This window comes from Prionailurus viverrinus, chromosome C2, assembly GCF_022837055.1.
Source record: "Prionailurus viverrinus isolate Anna chromosome C2, UM_Priviv_1.0, whole genome shotgun sequence".
NCBI lineage: Eukaryota > Metazoa > Chordata > Mammalia > Carnivora > Felidae > Prionailurus > Prionailurus viverrinus.
In genome coordinates, this window is record NC_062569.1 from 35,055,550 (window position 1) to 35,083,545 (window position 27,996).

At 50.1% G+C, this 27,996-nt stretch overlaps 2 protein-coding genes across 3 annotated transcripts in view; both read right to left on the reverse strand.

Moving 5' to 3' along the window:
• RBP2 (retinol binding protein 2) overlaps positions 1-591 on the reverse strand; it is a 68,073-nt gene extending 67,482 nt beyond the window's left edge. Inside the window, exon 1 of one of the 2 annotated variants that reach the window (XM_047875433.1) lies at positions 250-591. In XM_047875433.1, the coding sequence (XP_047731389.1) occupies positions 250-259 (10 nt within the window). In that variant the 5' untranslated portion in view covers positions 260-591. The remainder of the gene's footprint in view (positions 1-249) is intronic. The other variant, XM_047875431.1, reaches the window with a different exon arrangement.
• Positions 592-3,340: 2,749 nt separating this feature from the next.
• RBP1 (retinol binding protein 1) lies at positions 3,341-27,996 on the reverse strand. Its single transcript, XM_047874687.1, has 5 exons — positions 27,726-27,996; positions 27,106-27,284; positions 21,082-21,216; positions 5,411-5,512; positions 3,341-3,586 (listed from the first exon to the last, which is right to left on the reverse strand). The coding sequence occupies exons 1-5, from the start codon at positions 27,796-27,798 to the stop codon at positions 3,533-3,535; spliced, it is 543 nt and encodes a 180-aa protein (XP_047730643.1). The 5' UTR covers positions 27,799-27,996; the 3' UTR covers positions 3,341-3,532.

Sequence of the window (27,996 nt, forward strand, 5' to 3'; positions counted from 1 at the left end):
TCCTCCTTACCCGTGGAGGATATGTTCCAAGACCCCAAGTGGATGCCTGAAACCACAGATAGTACTGAACCCTATATATATATAATGCATTTTCCTAGACGTACAATACCTAGGACAAAGTTTAATTTATAAATTGGGCACAGGACGACATTAACAATAAATAATAAAATAGAACAATTTATAGCAACATACTGTAATAAAAGTTATGTGAATGTGATCTCTCCAAATATTGTATTAGACTGTACTCACCTTTCGTCATGATGTGAGATGATAAAAAGCCTACGTGAGACCTGGCGCGAGGAGACTGGCACAGGCACCCTGAAGTCGCGATAGGCTACTGTTGACCTTCTGCAGATTCGTCAGGAGGAAGAATCTTCTGCTTCCGGGGAGGGGGTAACTGAAACCTCAGCAAGTGAAACTACGGATAAGGGGGGACTACTGTATCTCTTCTAAGTAAGCTCATTAGATGGATTAGATTCATTCAAGCCTCACAAAAAGTCCATGGCAAAAGGTCAGCTCTGATTTGCAGAGGAGTAAACTGGGGCACAGAGAGGCTGTACAATTTGCCTTAACCTCACAGAGCTGGGGAGTAGCACCGATGGGAACTGAACCAAGGCCACGTGGTTCCCGAGCTTGGGAGCTCAGTCACTTCACCCCCACCGACCCTCCTCCGGGAGGGCCTAGGCTCGGCCTCAGCGCTTCCTGCCTGAGTTCCTGCATGTGGCAAGCCTACGTTTTGAAAATGTGAAGTTATGTAATACAAACGCGTTAATAAGGTATGTTAGTGTAGAGTGTGTTTTGAAATATTGTAACCCTCCAGCTTGAAAAATGTGGAAAAAAAATAACCTTTTCAAGTTGGCTGGCCCATGGAATTGCAAGATGTAGTGAAGCTATTTCCATAGCTCAGTGGCACCAGGTGAGCTGGTAAATAGATAACCTCCATCCTTTGTCAGTCCCGTGGGGCTCTCAGTGTTGTTGACGTGCTTTGGAAATTGAGCGAACGAATCCGTTGCTAGTGCCCCGTTCTGTGAACAGGCACCGTTGTTAGAGCTGAGAGTCGTTTTCATATCCTCTAACAATGGCATCTGAGTGTCAGTTCAGTGGCAAAGCTTGCAATAGCGTTCCAAAAATGGAACGGACGTCAATAGCTTCGCACTGGAGGTGAGAGGTGCTAAAATGCCACAAAGAAGGCTGAATAAGCACCGTGATGCTCGCCACTGCCCACTTAGAAGCGAGCCCTCTGCAAAATAGTGGAGTTGGTGCCGAGGAGAGGAAAGGCTGCGCTGAAGCCCAAAGATTGCTTCTCGGGTTACAGATCTATGCACAGTAAGGAACCCTCCCACTTTACATATACTTCTTTGGGAAGATTAGTCTTCTATGATGTGAATTTTGAATTAAAGGTGACGGCCCTGCGCTCAGCTCCAACTCGTATTTTTCATTCTTTACTCCTCTTACCGCTGAGAGAACGGCTCCCGGATTAGTTCTGCTCAAAGGCTGATCTTGCCACTCTAAGGCTCAAAAACGTCATGTGGCTCCCACTGAGGTCCTGTTGGTCAAGCTCTTCAATCAGAGTGGGGCTGAGTCTCCCCATGAGACCAGAAACTCCCAACAGTGGGGCCATGACCTCTCCATCACATGCACTCACACTTTGAGTCCCCATCAGAACCTAACTGTTGGGTGAGATATTTACGTATTGGAGGTGGGCATCTGTAGGGGATCCCCATACCTGGGATGGGATAGGATGGGAACTCCAGAATGTCCAACAGGTATGCTAGTTCAGTGCTTCATTAAACATTTGTGTAACGAGTGAGTGAACAGCCGTTATGCCCTTCTTGGCCTTTGACTTCTCTATTCTCAGGACCAGAGACCAGGGCAAAGGTGAAAAGGTCTCTAAAATCTTAGGCAATACTGGGTTTCATTGCCTTGTCTCGGCCAGGGAAATGACCTAGATAATGAAAAAAACATTAAACATTTCTTACATTTGTCTAAGGCAGGGTTTCTCAACTTTGTCACTGTCGACATATTATGCTGGATAACTCTTCCATGGGGGGGGGGGGAGCGGCTGTCCTGTGCATTGTAGGGTGTTGAGCAGCACCCCTGACCCAAGTTGTTAAATCAAACGTGTCTCCAGACATTGCCAAATGCTCCGGGCAAGGGCAAGATTACCCTCAGGTTAGAAATAATGGTCTAGGGCAGTGATTCCCAGCTCCAGTGGCATATTAGATTCACACGGGGAGCTTTACAAACAACTGACGCCTGGGTCCCACCTGGAGATACTCTGATGTAATTGGTGCTGAGGAGCGGCCCAGGTAGAGGGAATTCGGTAAGCTCTGCAGGTGGTTCTAATGCTTAGCCAGGTCTGAGAGCACTGGTCTAGTGCTTGGCAGTCTACAAGTGTAATATGCATTACAGGCTTCATGGCACACCTGGGTGGAAGGGGAGGTAGCTTGCTAGTGTGGTTTTCTGACTTGAGAAGTGAGATCCAGAGACTTGTGGTGTTGTCTTGTGAGTGGTGGAGTGGGAATCACAACTCCGCTCGTCCGGCCCCTAACCCACTCTTCCAAGGGCCAGGGCACAGCCTAAGCAGGATTGATGTTGAAGGGGGTCCTGGATGGAAGTCTTCCATTGTGCACTGCTTTTCCTCTATCCTGGTCTCTCGTTTCCTCCCTTTCAGTTTCCCTGAGTGTCTCTATGCCAAGGCACACTAGCAGTCATTCACACTTTAGCATGAACATGAGCTAGTCTCCCTCTTCTAGAGGGATTTGCCAGTTATGCCTCATTGATAACAGTGAGAAGGAAGGCTTTACATCAGCTCATAAGTGAGGTGGAACAGTTTGGGGTGGCAACCTGTGTGCTCATGACACCTCTGAAATCAAGTCCGACTGGTAATTGCCTTTGGTTAAGGTTCACCTCATTCTAGCTTTGGCTTACAATTCTATCCAGTTCCATCTCATTCACGAATCATTTCTAGAGCATCTCCTATGTATATAGTATGGAATTGGAGATCGGTGGTGGCTGGATCTCCTTACCTAGGCTTTAAGTTCCCAGGTGGAGGGCATTTTTTCCTGCTTCTGCAGCATGCACTACATTTTGGTCCTGACTAGACATGTACCATGCAAGGTATTTAACACGTGGATAATTGAATGTCAGCTCACACATCCTGAACCCAAGCCTGTGCTCCTGGGGAAAGACCTTACAGGTGCAATGTCAGGACTAAATCTGCAGGTGTGTGGGTGATATTTCTCCTTCAGCCCAGGGATGGCATCAGGAGAAGCTGGCTTCAGAAGCCCCAGAGAAAAAGTGAGCACAGTGGGGTTCTGAAGCTTCTTCAAAACAGATGTATTGAGCAGAAATCACTTTTATTGGGATGGCTTCGTTTTAAGGAAAAGAAAAGAGACAAAGCCAAGAGAGAGACTCTGCTAACAGATGCCTAAGAGTGGCTGGACATTTCTGCCCCATGCTGTGCAAAGAAGGGGATCCTGGCGCATACGTCCATGCCACTCATTCTTCGAGATCAAGGTCTGCTCAGGCTTCAGTGCACTTTCTTGAATACTTGCTTGCAGACCACACCCTGCACTCTCATCTCCTGAAACAAAAGCAGATGCTTGTCATTGGCCAGAACAAAGTCACACTTGGGGCTCAGTGCATACAGGGGCAGGAACTTCGAAAATAGCGCCTGCTATTTCTCCTCAAGAGTTGGTTCGAACTAACCAATTCCTTAGAAAGTCCGTTAAACTGGATCAGTGGATGTTGGGCCCTGCTATGCCCTAGGCAGGGCTGGCTGGGAAAAAAGTGTGGTTCAAAATGGGCCAGCAGGACCCTCTGATACCTCCCCTCCCCCTACTACACTCACGGAGCCAAAAGGCTTTCAGAACCTCAGTCCTGAGCCCAAGAAAGAGTCTGTGCCCAAGCTTGGAAGAAATCGGGCCCAGACACATGGCTTAACCCCCAGAGGATTCAGTAGGTCGCCAAGGCCAAAGCTGCAAACGGCGTGGAAATTCTAAGCTTCAGCTACACATTAGAGTACCCGGGGAGTCTGAAAAAATGCCTGCGTCCCAGGTTAGACCAGTTATATCAGTGTCTCAGTGGGTGAAGCCCTGGAATTGCTATTAGTAAAAGCTCCCAGGTAGTACTCAAATGCAGACCAGAAAGCTCATGCCTTGCTTACAGGACAGCCCCTGCTGAGTGGCCAGGGGAAATGACACACAGAGTGTCACCACACATTCCAAGTTTTGTTTTGCTCTGTCTTGTGTTTTGAAGGAGGCTGGAAATCTGAATATTTATGTGCTGTCTCCTAATTTTTAAATTGTTCCCTGAAGAAGTGTGAAGCTCCCTGATGGCCAAAGAAAAGAGGTCCGAGCCCTCCCTGCCCCCACCCCGCCATTTGCAACCTCTGGCATAGAGCCACAGAACTACTGAGCTGAACGAGCCAGTGGAGACCACATACCCATCTACCCTCATTGCTCTGCAGTTGAAATAGAGGCCGGGGGAGAAGACAGGCTCAAGGTCAGGCACTGCGTTAGCCTAATGCCTCTGAAAATAATGCCCTCGTGCCTCTTCCCAGCATTCACACGGACTCGGATCTTTGCAGAACTCCTATGTGGTAGGATGGCATTTTGCAGGGGGGGCTTGAGGGAGGAAGGTACTTACTCAAAGGTACTCAGTGAGTCAAGAGTTGAAGAACCCAAGTCACCTGGACCAGGCTCTTTTCTCAGAAGGAAGGTAGTTGGGGAGTTCCAAGGGAAAAGGAGTGATGGGAGGTCTCCTTTTAGCTCTCCAGATGCTAAGCCCCTTCTTCTGGATTTGTGCGTACTTTTCCCAGACAATGGATGGAGTAGAAATGGCTTTGACCAGAGTTCCCAAGCCAGAGGCCCACACCTAGGCTTCTGAACTGACAAAGGCTTCTCGTCCCCTGACCTAGAGTGTTGAGAAGCTTAAAGAATTCTCCTTGATTCTAGCCTGCCACAGCTTGGCCTGGTGAACACAGACCTCATTTGGGAGCAAATTTCAGTTCTTCTGTCTCCTAGCTGTGTAATTTGGATGTGCGCCCCCATGTTCTCATCTCCAGAATAGGACCCCTAATAGCAGCTGGCCCATAGGGCTGCTGAGAGGACAGAGAGAGATTATGGAATGCAAAAGAGCTTAGCTCCACGTCTGATGCTTAGCAAACGCACCTCTGTTCCTCATGTCTCTGACTGGACAGCTGAGTCAGCCTAGACCCTGAAAACTCGGGGCTCAGTGTTTAAAGTCACTCAAAGGTCTTCTTCAGGCCCTTGGAAGAGGAGCTTCAGAGCAGAACCAAGGCCCAGCCACAGAGTATTTTTCCAAGGTCCACTGGACCTCAACAGTGATTATAGTCTCTGGACCCTGTTCTGCCCCCCCGCCCCCACCCCACACACCAACAACCTACCAGGTGCAGCTCGTCACCCTCAATCCATTGGGTCCAGCCGCGTCCCTCCTTTTCCCCCTTCTGCACACACTCGAGCTTGTCCCCGTCCCAGCTCACCGTGGTCTGCCAAGCAAAGGAACAGGGTTGTCAGTCCTGAGCAAGCAGCCCCAACCTTGTTTACGCAGGGTGTGCTCAAGTCAATTTCATTACAGAACATTTGCAGCCTAACTCCGTCCACCATGTGTCTTATTACAACAGCTAAATCAATTTTATTTTATTTATATTATTTTAACATTTATTTATTTTTTAGAGAGAGAGAGGGGCAGAATGCGAGCAGGGGAGGAGTAGAGAGGGAGACACAGAATCCGAAGCAGGCTCCAGGCTCTGAGCTGTCAGCACAGACCCCATGCGGGGCTTGAACTCATGAACTCTGAGATCATGACCCAAACCAAAGTCGAAAGCTTAAGCGCCTGAGACATCCAGGCATCCCTATTTTATTATTTGTTTAAGTATTTCTTTATTTTTGAGAGAGAAGAGTGTGTGTGTTCGAGCAGGTTAGGGGTAGAGAGAGAAGGAGAGAGAGAATCCCAAGTAGACTCTATACTGTCAGTGCAGGGCCCGACGTGAGGCTTGACCTCACAACAGTGAGCTGACCTGAGCTGAAATCAAGAGTAGGGTGCTTGACCTACTGAACCACCCAGATGTCCCCTGGAAATCAGTTTTAACATTTACAAAAACTTCCCTAAATTTCACTTAAAGGGGTACTTAGGAGAGGGGCGCCTGGGTGGCGCAGTCGGTTAAGCGTCCGACTTCAGCCAGGTCACGATCTTGCAGTCTGTGAGTTCTAGCCCCGCGTCGGGCTCTGGGCTGATGGCTCAGAGCCTGGAGCCTGCTTCCGATTCTGTGTCTCCCTCTCTCTCTGCCCCTCCCCCGTTCATGCTCTGTCTCTCTCTGTCCCAAAAATAAATAAAAAACGTTGAAAAAAAATTTAAAAAAAAAAAAGGGGTACTTAGGAGAGAAAAGGTCATCAGGGTGGGGCTCTCAGAGCTGGGGCTGAGTAGGGGGCTGGGAAAGGAGGAGGGGCTTCAGAGGGCTGAGTGCACCCCAGGTGGGCAGGGAGAGGCTACTGTGCAGGTGCAGTGGGCATTTCCCATATTTGCAGCTACCCACCTCCCCTTCAACAGCCTTTCCATATATGGCAATTGCACATTATGAGCCCTGCCTCCTCACTGCTGCAGTTAAGACTCCATTTGCCCCTTGTTCACTGTGTGGCTCTAGACAGGTCCACCCTGTCACTGGGTGCCTGTGTTCCTATCTGTCATAGGAAGGGGCCAGAGGCCATTCACTCGCCGGCCTTGGTTTTACAGAGGCAAGTTTCTAGGATTCATGTGTTCCCGGCCACGTTCAGCTGTTCAGCTGATATACAGTCAGCAACAGCCTGATAAGGATTTAGGAGAGAAGAAGTCTGGGAAATGAGTATGGAGTGAGTGGGGCCACTCACTGGGCAGCGGGGACTACCTCCTCCTCCAAACCCCTCAGCTCCCTCCAGGGCTCACTGATGACTGCTGCCCTCTGCTGTTAGGGTGAAGCCTGCAAGGCAACACAGGCACAGGGTGACAGGTGGAGCCAGTTGTGTGCAGGAGTAAATCAGACCTCTGGTCCTGGAACCTGTTTCCAGAGGGAGACGGAGATCAGGAGGACTTGGGGTGGGGACGTTCCTTTCTGGGGTCTAGAGATCACTCGGGGCACATGTCCAGCCAAAGAGAAGCTCCCACCTTCAAATGAGAACATAATGAAGTTGATGTCTGATGAGGTGTGTCATGGGCAAAGACCACTAATGACTCAAGCCACAAGACAAGATGCCCATTCACTGGGCACCCTGTCCATGCCGGGCTTATGAAGGGAAGTGGGGACTGAGAAATCAGACATTCCTCGGCTTCAAGGAGCTCGTAAGAGTACTTGGCTTCCCCATCAACTGAACTTCTCTTTGTGTGTTTATCCTGAAGTCTACTCTGTATATTAAAGGCTCCAGACTCCATCTGAGGCTAAGAAAAGATCGCTGGTCCCCAGTTATGCTATATACACTTCTGCCTTTGCCAGATATGTTAGAGTCAATAAGCATATTCAGGCCCTCCGTGCTGGAAAATACAAGAAATGCTCAAAGAAGAACACGGTAATAAAAAGAATACCTGTAATCTTGCCTCCTCACAGGTAATTACTCTAACATTTTGGTGTGTTTATGTCCAGTATTGTGCTCTATGAATGCATATATATATTTCTGTTTTTAAAAAAATTAGGATTGCATCATTTATGGTTTTGGGCCCTAGTCTCTTCATTTAATGGAAGCAATTTTCCACTTCAATAAATAGTCGGAATAAGCATTATTTTAATTGTTACATAATATTAAGGAAATAGCTACATAATTTGTGGCGCCCTGCAGAAAATGAAAATGAGGGGCTCTTTTAAAAAAATGTTAGGAATTTTAAGATGGTGACAGACGAGCATTAAACCAAGCAAGGGGCCCTTCTGTGCCTTGTGACCTCTGTGACTGCACTTGGTCACAGGACCACGGAGCTAAGCCTGCTAGTTTACATCATATCCACACACTATCATTTAGTCCATTCTGTGTTCTTGGACATTTAAGTTATTTATTATTCTGTGCTATTATAAGTAAGACTGCCTGGAATAACCCAGTTTTGAACACATCAATTTCTTGGAGTACGTTTACAGAAGAATTGTAGCATTAAAGAGTATGCATATTTTTAAGACTTTTGATAACTACTGCCAGCTTGAGCCCCAGAAAGCTCACACCTGTTTACCATCCAACATCAACGTCAGGGCACGAGGTTGAAAGAGATGTTCATTAATGGTAAGGCAGTCTTTGCTCCTGAACTAACATGTTACCCTTTCCAGATCATTTGACATCTTTTAATGGGGACCATTTGGATACAAATAATAAAATACCTTAGCAAGAGAATTATGGATAGCAGAATTTCAGGCATCATGAGAGATGGAGGGATAGAGGGAGAGGGCAGAAGGATCTTTGGGCATAGAGAACCCTTTCTCAGAGCCCTACAATCAAGCCCATTCAAAGGAAGGATCCCTAACACACAAATGCTATGGCAGTGTCCAAAGGAGACACTTCCTCAACCCCAAATTCCTGTTGTCTCTGACCCTGGGTACGTTGGACAGAACAGACTATTCTCGTCTGTACTGGATGTATACAGGGGAGGCTGAGCTCAGAGATGTGAAGGCAGTTTCTCAGGGTCACTCAGCTAACAAGGAAAGAATCTGGGCTGGAACATGAGGCTTGCAGGACTCTGTGACCCCCGTGTTTCCCAGCCTAGGGCAGGGCATCCAGCAGGTGTCTGCTAGAGTCTCTGGGGGCTGCACATACACATAGGCATTGTGCTCAGACTCTGAGACGCTCCAGGAGAACACCCTTCAGTTCAGTCCAAACATTGTTGGGTGTGGGTGCTGAAAGCCAGAGATGGATCCTCAAGAGATCACCGCTGAGAAGGTCAGATGGAAAAGTATGAGGCGGTTCCAGCCTGGTGTGGCTGGCACTGGCGTTAGGGGAAACCCAGAGGCTGCAGTGCCTGGGAGGGCTCCTCATTCTCACAGGAAACATAAACTAGTTTTTGTTTTTAAGCGGCAAGGCATGCCAAACACAGTGCGTTAAGGACAAGCAGGCCAGTGCCATAAAAGCTATCCTGGAGTTAAGGAGAGGGTGGGAACAGGGCTGGGGGACTAGACGGGGCCACAGCGCCAGGCTGAAAACTGGGACTGTGGCCTGGAGCATGTTTCCAATGCCTGCCAGGGCTGCCTGCACCCGCAACGCAGCCCGCTGGCTCTGATCTCCTGGGTGGAACCCGTCGGCTGGGGAAGAAGCCGAGCTGTCCTCCAGGCTAAAAAGGGCAGGAAGCTCAGCCATCATGTACACAGGGCTCCTGGTACCTGCCCCCTCCCACCGCCCACCCTCCACCTGTATCAGGTGGACCCAGTACTGTCCGCAATGAACACGTGCCTAGGAGTCAACAGACCTGGGATCTCAGTCTCTAGCCGTGAGGAATGACTGGGCAATGAGAGTAACCTCCTGAGCTTCAGTGCCCTCATCCACAAAAGAGGGATTAATGGATCACATATTCACACCCTTGTGAAGTCCCCTCCTGCACAGACTCTGGGCTTGGCTTTGTGACTCGCTTTGGCCCACGGGACATTAGCAAGCACGAAGCATGCAGCGCTTTTATAAGTGCTCGTACGCCGGGGGCTTGGTCTTTCAGAACCCTCCCCTGTGGGAACCAAGTTGCCATGCTTTGAGGATGGCCAGGCTATCCTGGGGAGAGAGACCACGTGGAAAACCCTGGAGGACACGAGAGAGGTTACCGCAGGAGAACTAAGGCACCCCAACTGAGCCTTCAGCTAAACATGCATTCACATGGAACTCAAGAATTGCCCAATTGAACCACAGAATCAGGAGAATAAATGGTTGTCATCTTAAGTTATTAGGTTCAGGGCAGCTTGTTATGTGGCATTAGCTAACCAAAAGACCTACTTAACCAGGTTGTGCTGAGGATGAGAGAAAATGTACGTAAAATGCACAGGGCTGGCATAGGAGGCCCAAATAATAGTCATCAAGACCTCCAGAGTTTAGACAGGGATGGGATTTGCTTGTCCAAGCTGGACAATAACTAAAAGTCTTTTCTTTTAAGTTGGAAGTTTGTGAAGCCATGATGGATAGGCTGTTCGTTGTGGCTAAACGTTTCAGAAGCTCCTTCCCTTCCTGGAGACTTGGACTCAGGAGGATACCTTGCAGGGGCTGCTTGCTGAGCTGGGCGCCCAGGAGTACTGGGATGTCCACTGCCCTAAAACTTAATTAGTTTTTGTTCAAGCTGAAGATTTGGAGACTCCCCACTCACAGCAGTGATGGCTCCAAAACGGTGATTTAGTTCTCTCACTTGGCTAGCTCATGTTCACTTTTGGTGGGAATGGATTTTTCTATTTAAGCTTTGTATCCTATGGGAATAAACCAGCTTTTCCCCAGAGGGCCAGATTTGTCCCAAGAACAGAAAAGAGGGGTGAGGAGTCAGGGAGGAGGATGGTCACCCAAGAACAGGAGAGGGGAAATAAAGAAAGAAGTAATGTTGGAAGGGGACTGGGTAACAAACAATGGTCACTTGTTTTCTTGTGATAACTCCTGATGACAATCTTCCCCAGGACCTAAGAACTCCTCCTGTGACGTCCTCTGTGGTAAGAGCCAACCACCTTTGCTAGACCAGGAGCAGTGAAATCTGGGACAAGGATTTGGCTTGCCCTGTGAATGCCGTGTCTGAAAGGGTCTTTAAGAGGTCATTCAATGCAGGTTCCCAGCTCAGGCACTCTCTACTGCCTAATCCCTTTAGCCAGGGTCTAATGGGGGAATTTCAGGCGAGAGAATGTTCCTGATGCTTTCCAAGTGGCATGGGAAGGCAGGTGCCTGTGAGGGCTGAGGTGGACACGATACAAACCACAGAGATAGGCAGTGCTGTCTGTACCACCACTGTGGGCTCTGGGACTCCACCTTGGAAACGAAGGGGAAGTCTGGCCACCTTCAATTTCTCTCCTCTCTGCACGGACCACCTGCAAGTCTGCAAAAGGGCTGGAGTCCAGGGCAGCTGGTTGTGAAGTGAAGCCAGTCCAGTAACTTTTCTATTAAAAACAAATAACCTCTAACACTTTGGCTCTGTCAGCAGCTTTCCCAGAAAGACATGCACCAACAGATGAACGAAGACAGCTTTGCATCACTATGACAAGGGACTGTCACTTCAAAAGCCATTATCCAGCTCCCCTGACCACTTAGAAACCCCAGCTGGCACGGCTGCATGGGGACCAGTGACACAGAAAACCCGGCTTCGGCAGGCAGCCTGAGGAAGCACGTCCCAGGGGTCCCGAGGCCCCCCTTGCCCTGTGCAGGTGACCTATACTGGGAGTGACAGACTATTCACACTAAATGGACCCATCTCTTGTCAGTGACCTGGCCTGGTCCACAAATAGTGGGATTCATCTTGCCTCCCAAGAATTGTGACATTTGTTAAAGCTCCCACATGCCCCAAACACCCATTCCAACAAGCAGGGGGAGGATGGGTCACTGACCCCTCCACACTTGCCCACACAGCTCGAGGAAGCCCTGTGCTTACGGACCCACCTCCCAGAGGCACCTGGGACTGCATCTTACTGTCTGTGGTTCCAGAGCCGGGTCAGAAGGGAGGTCTTATCCATAGTGCTTCTTTCTGCAAAGGTCAGAGCCAGGATTGACCCAGATCTGACTCCAAAGCCTGTGCTCTTTAAATTCTGGAGGGGGTGGGGGATTGAAAAACCAGACAGTGACTAGACTCTTCCTGTACGTGATGTGAATTGCTAAAAGCTGCAAATTGGCCATTGCTCCTGGAGTCTGATTTTAAAGTATGCTTCACCCTTTGAGGGTTCCTGGGACAATAAGACAGTTCACAGCCTCTGGTGCCTGTGTTAAATAAGTGAGTGGATGAGAAAAGTCAGGAAAGGTAACAGGGAGCCTGTCAAATGCCAGGTACTTCCATGTTTCACTTGACTTTCAAGCTCTAGAGCTGATAAAAATTAGACTTAGGTAACCAGCCTATGTCTCGTGGGGGTTATGGGCTGGGCCATCACCTGGACCCAGTTCTTTCTGGTGGAAAAGTCCAGTAGCTGCCCACGAGGCTCGGCCCGGTGAGCAGTGTGCTCACTCTCTTCTGATCCACTCCTAGGAGGCTGGTAATTATCTAAAATCAGCACATTCAGGGGAAAAGCCAATTCTCTCTAAAAGCAGATTAAAACTAAATTAATAAGGCCTTAACATGTGAACGAGTAATTAGAGACACAAAAGCTGTTATGAGCAACTACTATAAACCAGTAAAGCCACAACAAGACCTCTGTGGGCATGAAAGAATGCAATTCTAATGCCATGAAGGAGCTAACCGCAAATGATAACACAACTCTTAGGACAAACAAAATGATAAAATATTATGGCTAATCTTGACGTGTCATTTTTAAAATTCCTTAAACATTCTGGAAAGCACCCAGGATCAATTTTAAAACAAGAAGCCCTTAGAGAGCTCAAGGCCCCATGAGGCCAAGGTTCTGGATGGGGAGGAGGGAAATGGGGCTGGAGAAAGTCACAGGGCTCATGAGAAACTGTGCTCAGCCAATACAGGGACCCAGCACTGAGTGCCCCAATCTAGGGGCCCTAAGGCTGGGCTGGACCCACGCTATGCCACAGAGCAGCTCAGCCTAAGGGGAAGGAAGATATGTAAACTGGCATTGACACCACTGGTGTTCTGAGTTGGGGTGGGTGGTGGGTACCCAGCCCAGTGAAGGGACAGGGAAGGCTTTCTGGTGGAAGTAATAGCACCACTGTCATTGTCACCGTCACCATCATTACTCTAACAATATGTGCTGAATATTCACTATGCACTGGGCAGGGCAGGGTATTAAATACAGCCTGGGTCGTATCTTCCTGGAGCATTTCTCCCATTTTACAGATGTGGAGACTGAGCCTCTCAGGTCACCCAGCCACGAAGTGGGGAGATGAGATGTCTCACTGGACTAGAGTCCATGTTTTTGCCTACTGTGCCCTGCAGTTACCTGATCTAAGCTGATCTTCGAATGAGCAGTAGGATTCTCCAGCGTGGTTCTGTGCAAGGAAACATCCGGCAATCGTGCGCTCGACACCTGCACACTAGCCTTGGGTACTGGAAACAGAGGCAGGTGAGGCGAGCATCCTACTCTCAAGAGCAGACAGACTATTAGAGAAGAAGACAAGCAGAGAATTCCAACAGGATGGCAAGTGCTGAGTTGAGGCAGGTGATGGTAGTTGCAGAAGTGGGAAGGTATCTCATCAGTCTCTGGAATGGGGACAGAGATCTATCAGGGAAGGCTTCCTGGAGGGGATAATCACTGCTGGAATTAATGCTGGAATTGACACCAGAAAACACCACGGGAGTTAGTTAAGAAGTAGAAGTTGGAAAAGAGGAACGAGGGAATCCCAAACAGAGGAACAGCCTGGACAGATGCAGGGAGGCCGGAGGCTGCATGAGTGAGGCTTCTAAATGAGCTTTGCCCAGCTGGACTCTCTTGGCATGACGCTCCCCAAGGATCCTGACCCTGCTCCTCCAAGCCCAGAATTTACTGGGGAGAGGACTCAGCCTCTCTTTTCCCTCACTTTACATCTTGGTGGCTCCAACCAGCCAGACCTGAGCAACGGACAGTCCGGATGTTTGCTTATCTGGCAGGCAGAGCCAGCCTGCTACTTGAGCCAGGGCAGGGAATCAGCTTGTTATCAAGTCCACAGGGCGGGTGTTGGGGGGGGGGGGGGTTGTTGGGAGGTGGCGGGGGAGGATGTACAGTAAAGGAGGGGCCATCCTGCCACAGTGCTCGGAGGGACTCTGAAGGGCAGAGTCCACCAGAACCTCGTCACTTCCACAAGAGCCTCTGGTTTCTACTTCTTATCTCTCAAGGCGAACAGAAGCACACAGCTCCCAGAAGATAAGAGATGCTAGCTCAGTAGCTGAAGAGGAGTCAGCAGGTCGGGATCTCTCGACTGAGAGCTCTTTGGGGTCTGGGATCCTTTTAGTCACTGCAGGATACCAAGCCCCACCACAGAATCTAAGGCAGGGAAAATGCATATCACCATTTGCTGAATGAATGAACAAATGGCAGAAAAACATTGTAGGGGTGCTCTTGCAATGAGCACATTTTTATTTTCAGATAATGTAGCCGTTTTCCAAAGATGAGCTGTACAGAACTGTGTTAGCCATTGTGTGACACTGGCCTGAAATGCTGAGTCCTAGAGCACTTAGCCGTCACGCCCAGGGCCACACAAGCCAGGAAGAGTGCCAGTCATGGTTTCAACCCCCTTCTGCCCAACTCGGAACCCGCAGCCTGCTCTCTGTTACCCCATGAGCATCTTGCCGCCATGGATGATCTTGCTGCCAAACAGTACCAGGCAGGCTATGGGCCGGCTTGCCTGCCTGATCTGGGCATTTGTGCAGGTGGGGGGTTCGGGGGGGCCTGGTGACAGTCTTGGAGAGATGCAGGCCCAAGCCCCAATCCATCCCTACCTAGCAGGGAGACCCTGAGCAACGTACCCCACCTTCTGAGCCTCCATTTCTTCATCTGCAAAGTGGGGCTGAATGTCCTGCCGCAGAACAAGAGCATCAGGATGAAATGAAACAAGGGGTTGCAAGGACCCATTCAGTGCTGGACACAGCAAACCCTCCATAAGCAGTAGCTCCCTCTGCCATTGGCTTTGCCCAGCCTGTTCTCTCCGGCTGTGGACAGGCATGCGCCCTTGCAGGCCAGCCTGCGTGAGGTAGCTCTGCCAGCTCTTCTCTGGGTGGCCGGGGCACCCACCCACACGTCACCACCTCCAGAATTTGTCTTCTGGAGAACACAGGTTACACGATGAAAGAATTAACAGTAACAGCTCATACTGATGGAGGTGACGATTACAGGCTTTCTCTCATCTAATCCTCACTGCGGAGTAGTAGGGATCCCTTACTTTATAATTATCCCCATTTCACAGACAAGCAGAGGCACGGGGAGGTGAAATAACTTGTTTCATGCCCAGCTGGCAAGTGGCATAGATGAGACTCCAAAGACGATGGTCTGGCTCCAGAGGTGAACCAGTTATGACTCAGCCAGGTTCTGCTGCAGAGAGAGCTGGGCGGTGGACAGCCTCCACCGTTGAGGAGAATGAGATGCAAACCAGACCCCCACTCCTCTGCACCTGACAATTCCATCCATGACCCCGCTACGTCACTGGGGACACTGCATTTGACATTTCAAAAGCCTCACAGAGAAATTATTCCAGAGTTGTGACCCTTAACATAACAAGGATGTCACCTCTCTCTGGTAGCAATCTGGACTCAAGACTGCCAGGATCCCAATTCAGGCTCCACCAGCTCTCTCCGCTCAGACAAGCGATATTGGTGCCGGCTTTCATTTTCTTCACATAGAATAGAGGAAGAATTTTGGCATCTTCATTACAGAATCGTGAGGCTTAAAAGAATTAATGCGTGGAGGGACACCTGGGTGGCTGAGTCGGTTAAGCGTTGACTCTTGATTCTGGCTCAGGCCATAATCTCATGGTTGGCTGAGTTCGAGCCCTGCATTGGGCTCTGTGCTGACAGCATGGAGCCTGCTTGGGATTCTCTCTCCCTCTCTCTCTTCACCTCCCCTGCTTTCTCTCTCTCTCTCTCTCTCTCAAAATAAATAAAAAACATTAAAAAAGAAAAGAACTAATGCATGGAAAGTGTTTAGAATCCCTAGCACATGGGAAATACTCAACAAACACTAGCTATTATCGAGTGGCAAATGGATCTTGCAGTGATAGGATTTACCAGTTATATTGCTTGAAGTTCTATTATTTTTACGTAACACTCATATGACAAACACAATGGAGCCTTCTGTGCTAGGCACTGGACATGTAAAGTGTGGGTTCCACTGTCTAGAATCTCAAATGCATTAATAAGTGTCACAGGTGCCCTGGGAGCAATGGCTGCAAACAGCGACAGTGAAGCAAAAGGAAAGGATGAATGAGGTGGGATGAGGAGTCAGGACAAGGTTGGTGGAACAGTTAAGCCCAGGGTGGTCTTTACCAATGGGTAATTATTCTCCCAAGGGAGAAAGCAGGGGACTTATCCCAGGGAAGTGAACAGAGAGATGCCAAGGAGGAGGGCAAGTGAAGGCGCCTGCAAATGGTGGGATGGGGCCAAGGATATGGGGTGGGTAGGAATTGGAGCTGGAGCCACGTCCTGAAAAACCCAAGCCACCTCTGGCCTTTGCCTGCCAGCCCTGGGGAGCTCCTGGGCAGTTGAGCCAGGGAGTGATACAGTAAGATTCCCATTTTAGAATGTGAACGATAGGGTGAAGTGTTGAGGATGGTGGAAGGGAGATCAGGGTGAAGACGTAGTTCATGGTAAGAATATCCAGTGGAATAAAGGCAGTCTCTTCAGCAAATGGTGCTAGGGAAACTGGACAGCGACATGCAGAAGAATGGACCCGGACCACTTTCTTACACCAGACACAAAAATAAACTCAAAATGGATGAAGGACCTAAACGTAAGACAGGAAGTCATCAAAATCGCAGAGGAGAAATGAGACAAAACCTCTCTGACCTCGGCGACAGCAACCTCTTACGCAACATGTCTCTGGAGGCAAGGGAAACAAAGGCAAAAATGAACTATTAAGACCTCATCAAAATAAAAAGCTTCTGCACAGAGAAAGAAACAATCAGCAAAACTAAAAGGCAGCCAATAGAATGGGAGAAGATATTTGCAAATGACATATCAGATAAAGAGTTAGTATCTACAATCTATAAACAACTTACCAAACTCAACACCTCCCCCCCAAAAAAAACCCAAATAATTCAGTGAAGAAATGGGCAAAAGACATGAATAGACAATTTTCCAAAGAAGACATTCAGATGGCCAACAGACACATGAAAAAATGCTCAACATCACTTATCAGGGAAATACAAATCAAAACCACAATAAGATACCACCTCATACCAGTCAGAATGGCTAAAATTAACAACTCAGGCAACAACAGATGTTTGCGAGGATGTGGAGAAAGGTGAACTCTTTTGCACTGCTGGTGGGAATACAAACTGGTATAGCCACTGGGGAAAACAGTATGGAGGTCCCTCAAAAGTTAAAAATAGAACTACCCTACAGCCCAGCAATTGCACTAGTAGGTATTTATCCAAGGGATACAGGTGTGCTGTTTCAAAGGGGCACATGCACCCCCATGTTTATAGCAGCACTATCAACAATAGTCAAAGTATGGAAAGAGCCCAAGTGTCCATCAACGATGAATGGATAAAGATGTGGTGTATATATATATATATATATATATATATATATACACACACACACACACACATATACACACACACACAATGAAGTATTACTCAGCAATCAAAAATAATGAAATCTTGCCATCTGCACCAACATGGGTGGAACTAGAGGGTATTATGCTAAGTGCAATTAGTCAGAGAAAGACAACTATCATGACTTTATATGTGGAATGAAGTAGAATTTAAGATACAAAATAGATGAAAGTAAGGAAAGGGAAGCAAAAATAATATAAAAACAGGGAGGGGGACAAAACATAAGAGACTCTTAAATACACAGAACAAACTGAGGGTTGCTGGAGGGGTTGGGGATGGGGGCATGGGCTAAATGGGTAAGGAGCATTAAGGAGGGCACTTGTTGGGATGAGCACTGGGTGTTATACATAAGGAACGAACCGCTGGAATCTATTCCCAAAATCATTATTGCACTATATGCTAACCTGGATATAAATTAAAAAATAAAAATAAATTTATAAAATGAAAAAAAAAGAATTCTTGGAAAGTGCTGAGCCTATTGCACAGGAGTAAGCATAAGAGATGTTAATAATTATTGTTATTATTACAGGCAACAGATATTCAGAGAAGTGGGGATGGGGGAAGGGGAAAGAGATGCTAAGAAGCAGAATCTACCGAACTTGTTGACTCGTTGCCCATAAACACTTTCCATTTATCTTCACGGTGATCATTTACATGGCAATGCAGTGGTCTGTGGAATCAAAAAGCCACAGTTACTCTAACCACCTGTGGTTATGTGGCACTTAGGAACACCAGCAGGAGGCGACCAGTTCTGCAAACCACACAGAGTCTGGAGTCAGAGAGGTGTGAAGTTGAATCCCAAGGCTATGGTTAACCAGCAATGTGACATAGGACCGAGGGTCCCTGTCTGTAAAACGGGAGTAGCACCTCCTCTCCGGGACTGTTGGAGGATTAAATAATATATGTAAAGTGCAAGGGCAGAGCCGGCCACACAGAAGCCCCCAGATGGTGGCTGTGCTTATATGTAGGTTGGGGAGGGTTATTAACCACACAGCTACAAACACCTTTGGACAAATAGACGTGGCTTTCCTTTGAATGGTTTTCTTGGAGTGTAATCACATAAGTGGATCTCGGAGCCAAAGAGTGAGATGATGTTTCTGACTCACCGGACACTGTCAGACAGGATTTCCCCAGCCCCTCATTTCCTGCGTGCAGAGCCAGGTATGTTGTGAGGACGGGTAAGGGTGGGTTTTGCAGCCTGGGTTCTCCTCCATCTCTACCCTCACACCTCTCATGCCCATCTTGTTCATACAGTTCTTCCCCAGAGTCTCCTCTGCTGTCCTTGGCCCCTCAGGTCAGGAAAGAAAGAAGCGGGGCGGGGCGGGGGGGGGGGGTGGGGGAGGGAGGAAGGACAGACTCACCAATCACCCTGTATTAAAGACAACCAGCCCTCTAAGGTATTTGCTGGTTAAAGGAAACACCTAGAAAAGGCTTGGGATATTTAACCAAAATAAATGTGCTCTAATGTTGGAATTTCAGGCATCATAACGGAGACCTGGAGTTTTCGTTTGGAGGACAAGGGGTGGTGTGTATGTGTACGTGTATGTGTGTGTGTATGCACGCATGCTCTAGCACAGATCAATTTGTGCAACACAGATGAGCCACACCAATGCTTCCCAGGGACGAAGCCATTGTGACTCAGGCACAGAGCTGGTTGGCAGAGTTTTCAGCCAACTCCAAGTCAAATACGAGTAAGTCCTCAAGCCCACGTGAGAAGTTACAATAGGACCTGAGCTGCAGGGCTGGTTACGGGAGAAGCTTCCCACGGGGCCAAGGGGACCGGAAGGCAGTCATCAGCTTACAGCCTCCGGATGCCAGGAGGGGAGGGCAGAGGGGGTTTCCTGCTCACTCAGGTCTTCTGGATCCAGGCCCAGCGACCGCTTCAACCAAGAGAATATGGCAAAGTATCGCTATGTGACTTTGGAGGCGAGGCAGATCACAACACTGTCATACCCTTTTGCCTCGTGCTCTCAGCCCTCTCACTCTCGGGGCCCAGCTGCCGTGTCCTGAGGAAGCTCAAGCAGCCAGGAGACAGTGCGTGTGAGGGGCCACACGGAACGTGGGTCTTCCAGCTCCCTGCAGACAGGACATGCCGCGGGACCACCCACCCCCCTTTGCCCAAATTGCAGACTCGTGAACAAAATAAACAGCTGCTATTGCTTAGAGTTTTGGAGCACTGGGTTTTGGAGTGGTTTGTTACACAGCAATAGAAAAATGAAATAACTCATCACCATACATAATTGTCACAATAATCTCATCAGTGCTATGACCCCCGGCTCATTTTTATAGATGACAGATAAAGTACCTTCGCCAAGGAAACACAGCTGGAAGGTGGGTCCCAGATTCAAATCCGGATCCACCTCGAGGCCAAAGCTCCTAAGTGCTCTGTCGTAGCCCGTCCTTGTTCACACACACACTACTGAGGTCTTTTACCTGGGGGCTCAGTTGCAGGCCATCATGGGTCGCTGCCAGTTTGGTGTCCCCAAGCAGACTCCATCTGCAGGGACTGGACTGCACGTCTCCACTCATCCAGCCCCCAAAACTAGGCAGCCGGGGCCCCGGTGCAGGCTTGTTACACTGAATCATGACCAGCACATCACAGGATCCTGAGCGTGGGCCAGGCTGCTTCCTCATTTTTCTTTCTCAGGAGTTATCAAAAGCCCAGTCTTTGAACCAGCAGCATCAGCAGCATCTGGGAGCTCATTAGAAACACATGTTCTTGGGCTCCACGGCAGACCTTCCGTGGAGGTTTTGGAAACTTAGGGGGGTGGGCCGCTCAAGTTTGAGAACTCCTGCTCTTACTATTGATGTGGTTCTTTAACCCATGATCTGTGGGCTCTGTCTGAGGATGTCTTTAGTGACAGGAAACTGGTTCAAACAGCCTCAGGGGGAAGAAAGGGAATGCCCCGGCTGGCTCAAGTACACCGAAAGTCGTGGAGATGTGCTGGTGTCAGGGGCTCCAGCAAATCCCCAGTGTTGCAGCTTCTCTCTCTCATTTCTGCTTCTCTGCTGGCCTCATCTTTCCCTTCTGTTGGATTGCTCCACACGGCCATGGGAGATGGCATCCCACCAGCGTATGAACTTTAGGACTAGAACACGGCTCTCCACCAGCGTCCCTAAATTAAACCCCGGGAAAAGGTGAGATGAGGCAATCCCGTGACAGGTCACTGGACACGGTCATCACCCTGGTTTAAGGTGCCCAACCCACGAGAGACAGTGTACCATGACGCGCAGCTCCACTAGAGCCTATGAGGTGAGTAAGGGAATACCTCCCACCAGAAGAGGAGGTGTTTCTTTGGGTGGGTGGGGAGAGCAATGTCGGTCAGAAAAACAAACAGCGGTAACCCCCCAACCAACACCGGGCCACCGTCAACGATTATGCTTTGCCTCTAGTCTAAGGCATCACAAGGGCTTTCGGTCCCTTATTGCACACAGTGTTGTGGCTTCACAAGGCACTGTCCCCTGTGCCATCTCCATAGTCCTCTGAATTTGCCTTGTGAGACAGCAATCATGATGCCCATTTTGCAGATGTGAAGACAGAGGCAGCGTGTCCAGTCATTTAAGGTCACTGTCAGTTGGGTAATGGAGGATTCAAGCCCAGATGTCGGCCTCTAGGACTAGCACTGCTGTCCACACCCCCATGCCTTGTCAGTACTGTGCGCTCACCTCCAGCCTGCGATGGGCTCACAATAAGGACCTGAGGTGCTGGCCCTCAGCAGAGCTCCGAGGGAGACCTTGTAATACAGACCTTTTTAAATAGACCAGTTAGAATCCTTCCTCTGCCACCAGCTGGCTGGGACCTGGGGTCAAAAAGGTTCTTCACCTCTCTGAGCCTCAGATTCTCATCCGCAAAATGGGCATAATGACACTTAGAGAACTGCATCTGTTGTGGAGACCAAAAGAGAAAAAGTGCTAAAATCATTCGGTGCAGGCATGGTGCTTGGTAAAAACTTAGGGCTTGTTATTTTTCTTTGTTCCTGCCTAACAAAAAACAAAACCTAACACAACAGTGTGATTCTTGAAAGCTACTTTGTGCATTTTATTTGGGTTGCTTAAATTCTTCTTTTTGTAATCCTCAAAAGCATGCTGCTGACACCGATTTCAAAGGTCGGAGAACTTTAGCTAAGACATGAAAGAGACTCCGTGTTTCCATTCTGGAAAGGACCCAGCAGAGGGCTGGGGGCCTGATCTGTGGCCCTCGGAAGGCTCCCCAGTCTGAGGGCGTTCACAGCTCTGTGGTCCAGGGAGTTAATTGTGCCATCGGCATTGTGTTCTTTAAAATATGAACCAGAAAAAAACCCATTAATGAGACAAGAACAGGATCAGAGAGCTGGCAAGAGTTTAAACCAAAGTGTTAACAGCAGTTTCGTGGATTTCATGTATTACCATATATAATTAGTTGGATGGATGGATGGATGGATGGATGGATGGAAGGAAGGAAGGGAGGGAGGGAGGAAGGGAGGGAGGAAGGAAGGGAGGAAGTCAGGGAAGGAAGGGAAGGAAACACAGATGGTTAAAAGAGAGAATTCAGAAAATCTACAAGCACGGACATGGAAAGATGCCTAAGAAGCAGCACTGAGTGAGAAAACAAGGAGCCAAGGACTGGATTTCTTTCCTTCCCTTTTTTTTTTTTTAAACCGATCAATAGATAGACAGCTTCTATATTCGAGGAAGATGTCCGACAGATCCACCAGAAACAGGAGCGGTGATACCCTCTGGGAGGTGGGAATGAGGCCAAGTAGGGGAAGGGGCCCTTTCCTTTGCAGTCCACTCTCTCCTTCGCTATTTGAATTCTCTTTTTCCTTTTACAATAAAAACAAAGAAAGCAACCGAGGGGTGGAGGGCCACAAGCCGGAAGGCAGGCTCTGCGGAAGGGGTCATCCTGAGTTCACAGCTGGCGCTGAGGGAGAAGCCTCAGCCAGGGCAAAAGGCACCAGACTCCCAAATAAACAAAGGTGCCCCCTCCAGGGAAAACCGGCCTCAGTGTCCGAGGTGGGATGACAAAGGGCCCTTCTGCCACCACTGCGCGGAGCCGGGCTCATGGCTGTGATTCCAACCGAGGCTGTCTTCTCCCACAAAAGCTGCTCATGCTGGGGACAGCTGGGAACAAAGAAGTCCATCATTCTTCATTCCAAGGGATTCCCTGGCCTGAGTGGGGAACACTATCTGGGGTTGAGGAGAGCCCTCCTCCTGCAAGCCCTCCCACCCTGCCAAAGCTACCTGTGCTGGATTTAATACGTGATATTGGCTTCAAACTGGGCCCGAGATTTGCTTTTAATGGATAAAGGCATGCAGGCGGCAGCAGAGCAAAGAAAGCTAAGCCAGTCTTCACACATTTCCGCCAAAATGACAGTCCCTGCTGCCTGCAGGTCACATAAAATCTGAATAGGACAGACTGGAAATGTGAGCTGAGTGATCCCGGGCCACACAGATCTGCATCCTCCACCTCTCAGTCTGGGGACAGACCGCTGAGCCATTCCAGGTGGCTCTGGGCCTGGATGGCAATGTCTCCGGGGGGGTCAGATGATGGACCAAACCAGCTGGTGGCCCGGGGCCCTCTGCAGCTGACCGTATGGTTTCCCAGTGTCTCCAGAGATGCACGTACACACAGATATGTTTCTTTCCTCCAGAGCAGGGATTCTCGAACTTCAGCCGCATCAGAGCCATGTGGCGCACAAACTGAGCCCCAAGCCACCAGCCCCACCCAGACTTTCTGATTCCGTAGGCCAACAGCGCAGCCAGAGAATTTGTGTTTCTAACAAGTTCGTGCGCTCCTGTGGCTGGTGTCCGCTTCAGGACACTTTAAAGAACTCTACTTTAAAGAACCCACAGTGCAAACAAAGACAAAGGGCTCCTTGATCCTGGACTTCAGGTTAACAGAGCGGGGTGAGGCCTGGGCGGTGTCCCATCTAAAGGGACAGCTCTGACAATGCCCCAGGGGTCCACATGGCACAGGAAGAAATGGGCAGCCAGTGTTTTCAGCCATCTTGATTGTGTTGGTAAGAACAGGCAGAAATATGGATTTTTCTATGAAATCTTACAAACTTTGGCAACTGGCTCTGAAAATTTTCAAACACTGTGCAGGCCAAACAAAAACACATCTGCAGGCCAGATTTCACCCTCTGGCTGCTGTGCTAGAGCACACATAATGTTCCCATAGAAAGAGGCAGAATCGGAGGTCTCTGAGCCAGCAAGCCCCTGGGCCCTTAGGGAAGGATGTCAGTCTGACCAAACCTCTCCCGGCAAGGGGTCCCTGCAGCCTGTCAGGGTCACACGCAGGCTCCCTACTGGGTCCTCATCACTCCTGTCTTCCCCAGTCACATCTGGCACTCTGGTATTTGTGGACTACACGTCTCCCACCTCCCAGGCCCTCTCACAACCAGCCCTTTTCGGACTCCTGGGCCTTCACAGACACGGCTCCCTCTGTCTAGAATGCACTTTTCCCGTCTCTGCATATGCCCTAATGCTTACTTGTCTTTCAAGGCCCCCCTCAACCAGGCAACTTCGCTGACCACTGCTCCCTCACCCCTCCACACTGTGTTCCTCAGCTCACTGTACTGCCATCACTGAAGAAAAATGGCCTGGGTGTTCCAGAAGGCCTTGCTGCTTCTGTGTCTCCAGGGCTGAGCCCAGAGGCCAAGGTGGGACAGGTCTCTGTTCTCTTGGCCTTGGCCTTCCTCTTGTCCCCTTTCTGTTTGCCTGGCTATTTCCTGTCTATCCTTCAAGCCACAGTTCAGACTACTTCCTGTGAGAACCTTCCCTGACCTCCCAGATCCAGGGGGGGTGCCTCTCTGGCTGTCCGGCCCCCACTTGCATGCTATCACAGGATGTCTGGCCTCCCCCACTGCCCTGAGCTCTATGAGCGCAGGAATCTTATGCAATTCGTCTCAGTAACACAGGGGTTGCAAAGATATGGGTAAGCGCCATAAAATGCTTGTCGGACCAAGAAAGGAATGAACAAAACAGATGAACAATCCCAGGTGAGAAATGAGACCCTTGTGATGTGCTGGGAAGGAAACGTTAGAATCCAGCCAACCTGGTGCCGAGAACAGATTGGCCTCCTCCTGGCCACTGCTCCTGGCTGGTGGGTGCGGAGTGTGTGAAGCAGAAGGGGTGGCGGTAAAAGTTAGCTTTGGCAACTGCCTGGCCCAGGACCCCAGGGGGACTTGAAGACCTCAACCCCTGCGGCCTCTTGGCAGGCAGCTCCTCTGGCCCTTGCAAGCCTCAGGCTGGACAGTCGCTACAATTCGATTATCCTCCGCCCTCCCCTGGCTATGCTCTTCACCGTAGGCTTCCATCCAGCTGGCAGCCAGAGAAGGACTTCTCTGCAACGCAAAGGGTCAAGGGAAGGCCGGAGCAGAGAGGCCGTCCACCCCCCCAACAGTACCAAGGTGAGTGCCATACATTTGGGAGGGGCGCCCTGAGTCCTGGGACAGCAAAGGTGACCATGAGTCCTAGTCCAATGTCATTAGTTTGCCCAGGTGCTGGGCTCCCTGATCTGCTCACCTGGGATGTCCTAATGCTGAGTTGAGAAAAGGAGGAGGCCGTGTGCCCCTTCCTTTGTGTCTGAAACCTTCGCTTCTTCTCCCCCTTTCCTCTTGTGTAGAAGCCACCTCCTCCAGAAGTCCTTCTGGGTTCCCCTCCTCTAGGTGCTTCCCTTTGTCACCACTAATCACACTATGTTCTCTGTGTGTGTCTGTCTTCACCACAAAGACTGTGAGTTCCTGGCACATCAGGGATCGCGACACCCTCCTCCACGTCCCTGTGCCTGGGGCCGTGATTAGTGTGTGAGGAACGCGGTAGGTGCAGTGCAGTGGTTAATGGCAGGGACTCTGGAGCTGACAGACCAAATTCAAACCCTCCCTCAGCTACTTACTTAACCTCCCCAACGTCACACAACAAGAAATCTTGCCTCAGTTTTCTTATCTGTGAAATGGGGTTGAAAGCGGTATTGTGAAGACTGGGTTAAAATAAAATGGTAATAGTACGTGGTAACAGTACGTGGTGCACAGTAAGCACTCAACAAGCACTAGCTAGTATTACCAGGTGATCAACATACGTCTCAAGCAGTAATGGATGAGGGAGGGAAAGCAAGACGGAAGGCAATTAGCCAAGTAAGTACAAGCGGGCACATTCCAGAGGCTGCAGTGACCTAAAACAAAGAGATGTCTGATGTGCTCTGTGAGTACCCTAAGAATGAGCTGGGGACAAGAGGTGTCCTTAAGTTCCATCCAGCAGGCCAGGGAACAGATCGTGGACAGTAATCTGGAAGGCAGAGCCCTCACCTTACCAAGGCAGACCCTGCTGCCCGTCTCCTTTCCCACTGCGAGCCTCTCTGAGGATTAAGAGGCCCTGGGCCTTCTTAAGGCACAACTGACATGTTCCTACACCAGTATCGGCCTCTCCAAGGACACTCCTGCTGGATACCCCCTCTTCTGCCATCACTCCAAACAGCAGACTCAGACATCAACTCCTGACTACCTTCGGATGAATCAACAGGCCGGGGGTGAGTAGTCCAGGCCTGGGATTCCACACTCTGGCACCTTCAACCACAGCCCCAGCAAACCTCTGCCATCTGGCTTCTGCAAAGGTGACCGGCAGACAGGGGCCTGGCAGGGAGCAGAAGGGTAAGCTTCAAAGTGCAAAGGCCTAGGGTTCAAATCCCATCTCTTACAAGTCTCTTCCCCTCTTGGAGCCTCAGTCATTGTATATTATGGGGTGGTGGATCTCTCCCTCATTGGGCTATGGTGTAAAAGAATGGTGCGGTACGGGGCACACAGCAGACCCTCAGTAAATGATGGGAGGGGGAAGGGAGATGGGGGGCAGGGGCGCTCCGTCAACAAGCAAAGCAGGTCCCTGGGGGTGAGCATACAATACTAGCTCTGGACCCAAGACTGAAAGGGATGCTGGGAGCACCCAGACCTTCCAGTGACCCAAGAATGTTGATAGAGACTTGGGGCTGACCTTCTAGAATTTCCTGTGGAAACGCTAATTGGGGTCTCTGGGTCATCAGCTTCCCACCCTTGGGGATAGGCTGCTCACTTCCCTCCCCCTCCTGCAGGAATGCTTCCTCTAGCCTGGGCCACCATGGCAATGACCTACTGAGTAGGGGTTGGCTGCAAGGTTCAAAGGAAGCTCAGCAGGCAGTGGAATATAGGGTGGGGAAGGGGAGGGCCAGGAGCCAAATCCCAGCTCGGGGGACGAGGTGGGGCAGGTCAGAGGCTTCAGGGAGATCACGATATCCCCTGCTTCCTAGAATGGCTTCATGCTAGGCTATACAGGAAGTTTTACACTTCAAAAGAGTTCCCTGTGTTTCTTTCCTCCTTTCCTTCAGCCTTCCTCCACCTGGCCCTAGTACAGGCAGAGGAGAAGAGAATCAACAGACCTGCCTAGAATTCCAGCCCAGCCCCTCCCTAGCTACTCTGGGCATGTTACTCATCTCTTTGAGACTGTTTCCTCATCTGTAAAATGGTCATACTCCTACCACCCTCATAGGTTGTGAGGATTAGATAAAGTCAGATGTATGAAACATCTGGCTCAGTGCCCGGACACAACAGAGACTCAACAATCTGCAGCTTTCATATCCATCACTATCCTGTTTGGGCAGAGGGGGATGCTTGATAAGTGGGTGCTGCCTACCTTGAGGGCTGGGAGTATGAAGATCCTTGGTCCCTAAGAACATAAGGGCCCTCGCCTCCCTCCCAAAGGAAGTAGTCCAGACTTCGGTCAGGCCCCCTGGGCAGGAGATGCCCTGGTGTATGCAAATCCTCACCATGCACTTGCGGTCATCTATGCCCGTCAGATCCTCCTCAAACTCCTTCCCAACCTGGAAGTCCATGATATAGTTCCTGAAAGTGCTCAGCGTGCGGATGATCATATGGTCGCCGTCCTGCACAATCTCTTTGTCTGGCTTCAGCAAGTTGGCAATTTTGCGCAAGGCCACGTTGACATCTGCAGGGGATGAGGGGGTAGAGGGGACAGAGAATTGGCAGGAAAATTCAGATAACTGTCTCCAAGGTAGCGGGGTCCCAGGAGCCGGCTCCTCCCCGGGGCAGCACCATTGGGGTTTCCTGTTCGCTTAGCGCTGTCTCAGCCAGCAACCGGTTCGGCGCATTCTTTTTTTTTGCAACAAAGTTTTCTGGCCTTATGCTGACCCTGTACCAAGCAACCGAGCAAACTACACCCAGCTTTTCTAATGAAGTTATCCAAGTCTAGAGGCAACTATCAGATGTTTACCTAACAACCCCCACCCTCCCAAGTTGGCGGCCGAAGCCCTTTCGCTGGCCGGCGCACGGGGCGGCGGCTGGCCCAGGCGGAGGCAGGAGGGCCCTCGGGAGGGCTCTGCGGGGCCCAGCCCTCGTCCCCGAGCGGCCAGCCAGGGCAGCAGCTTACCGAGAGCGCGCAGGTACTCCTCGAAATTCTCGTTGGCCAACATCTTCCAGTACCCGGTGAAGTCGACCGGCATTTCGGGGGCTACTGGGGCGGGACGGCCACGGAGCAGGCAGGCGCAGCGGCTACCGACGCGGTCGGGGTGGTGGGCGGCCCGGAAATGTGCGCCCGCCGGGGGCAAGGGGCTCCGAGGGGCGGCGACAGCTGGATTCCAGGCGCGCACAAAGCCCGCGGGAGGAGCCCTCGCAGCCGTCGCTCCGCCCCCTTCGCGGGG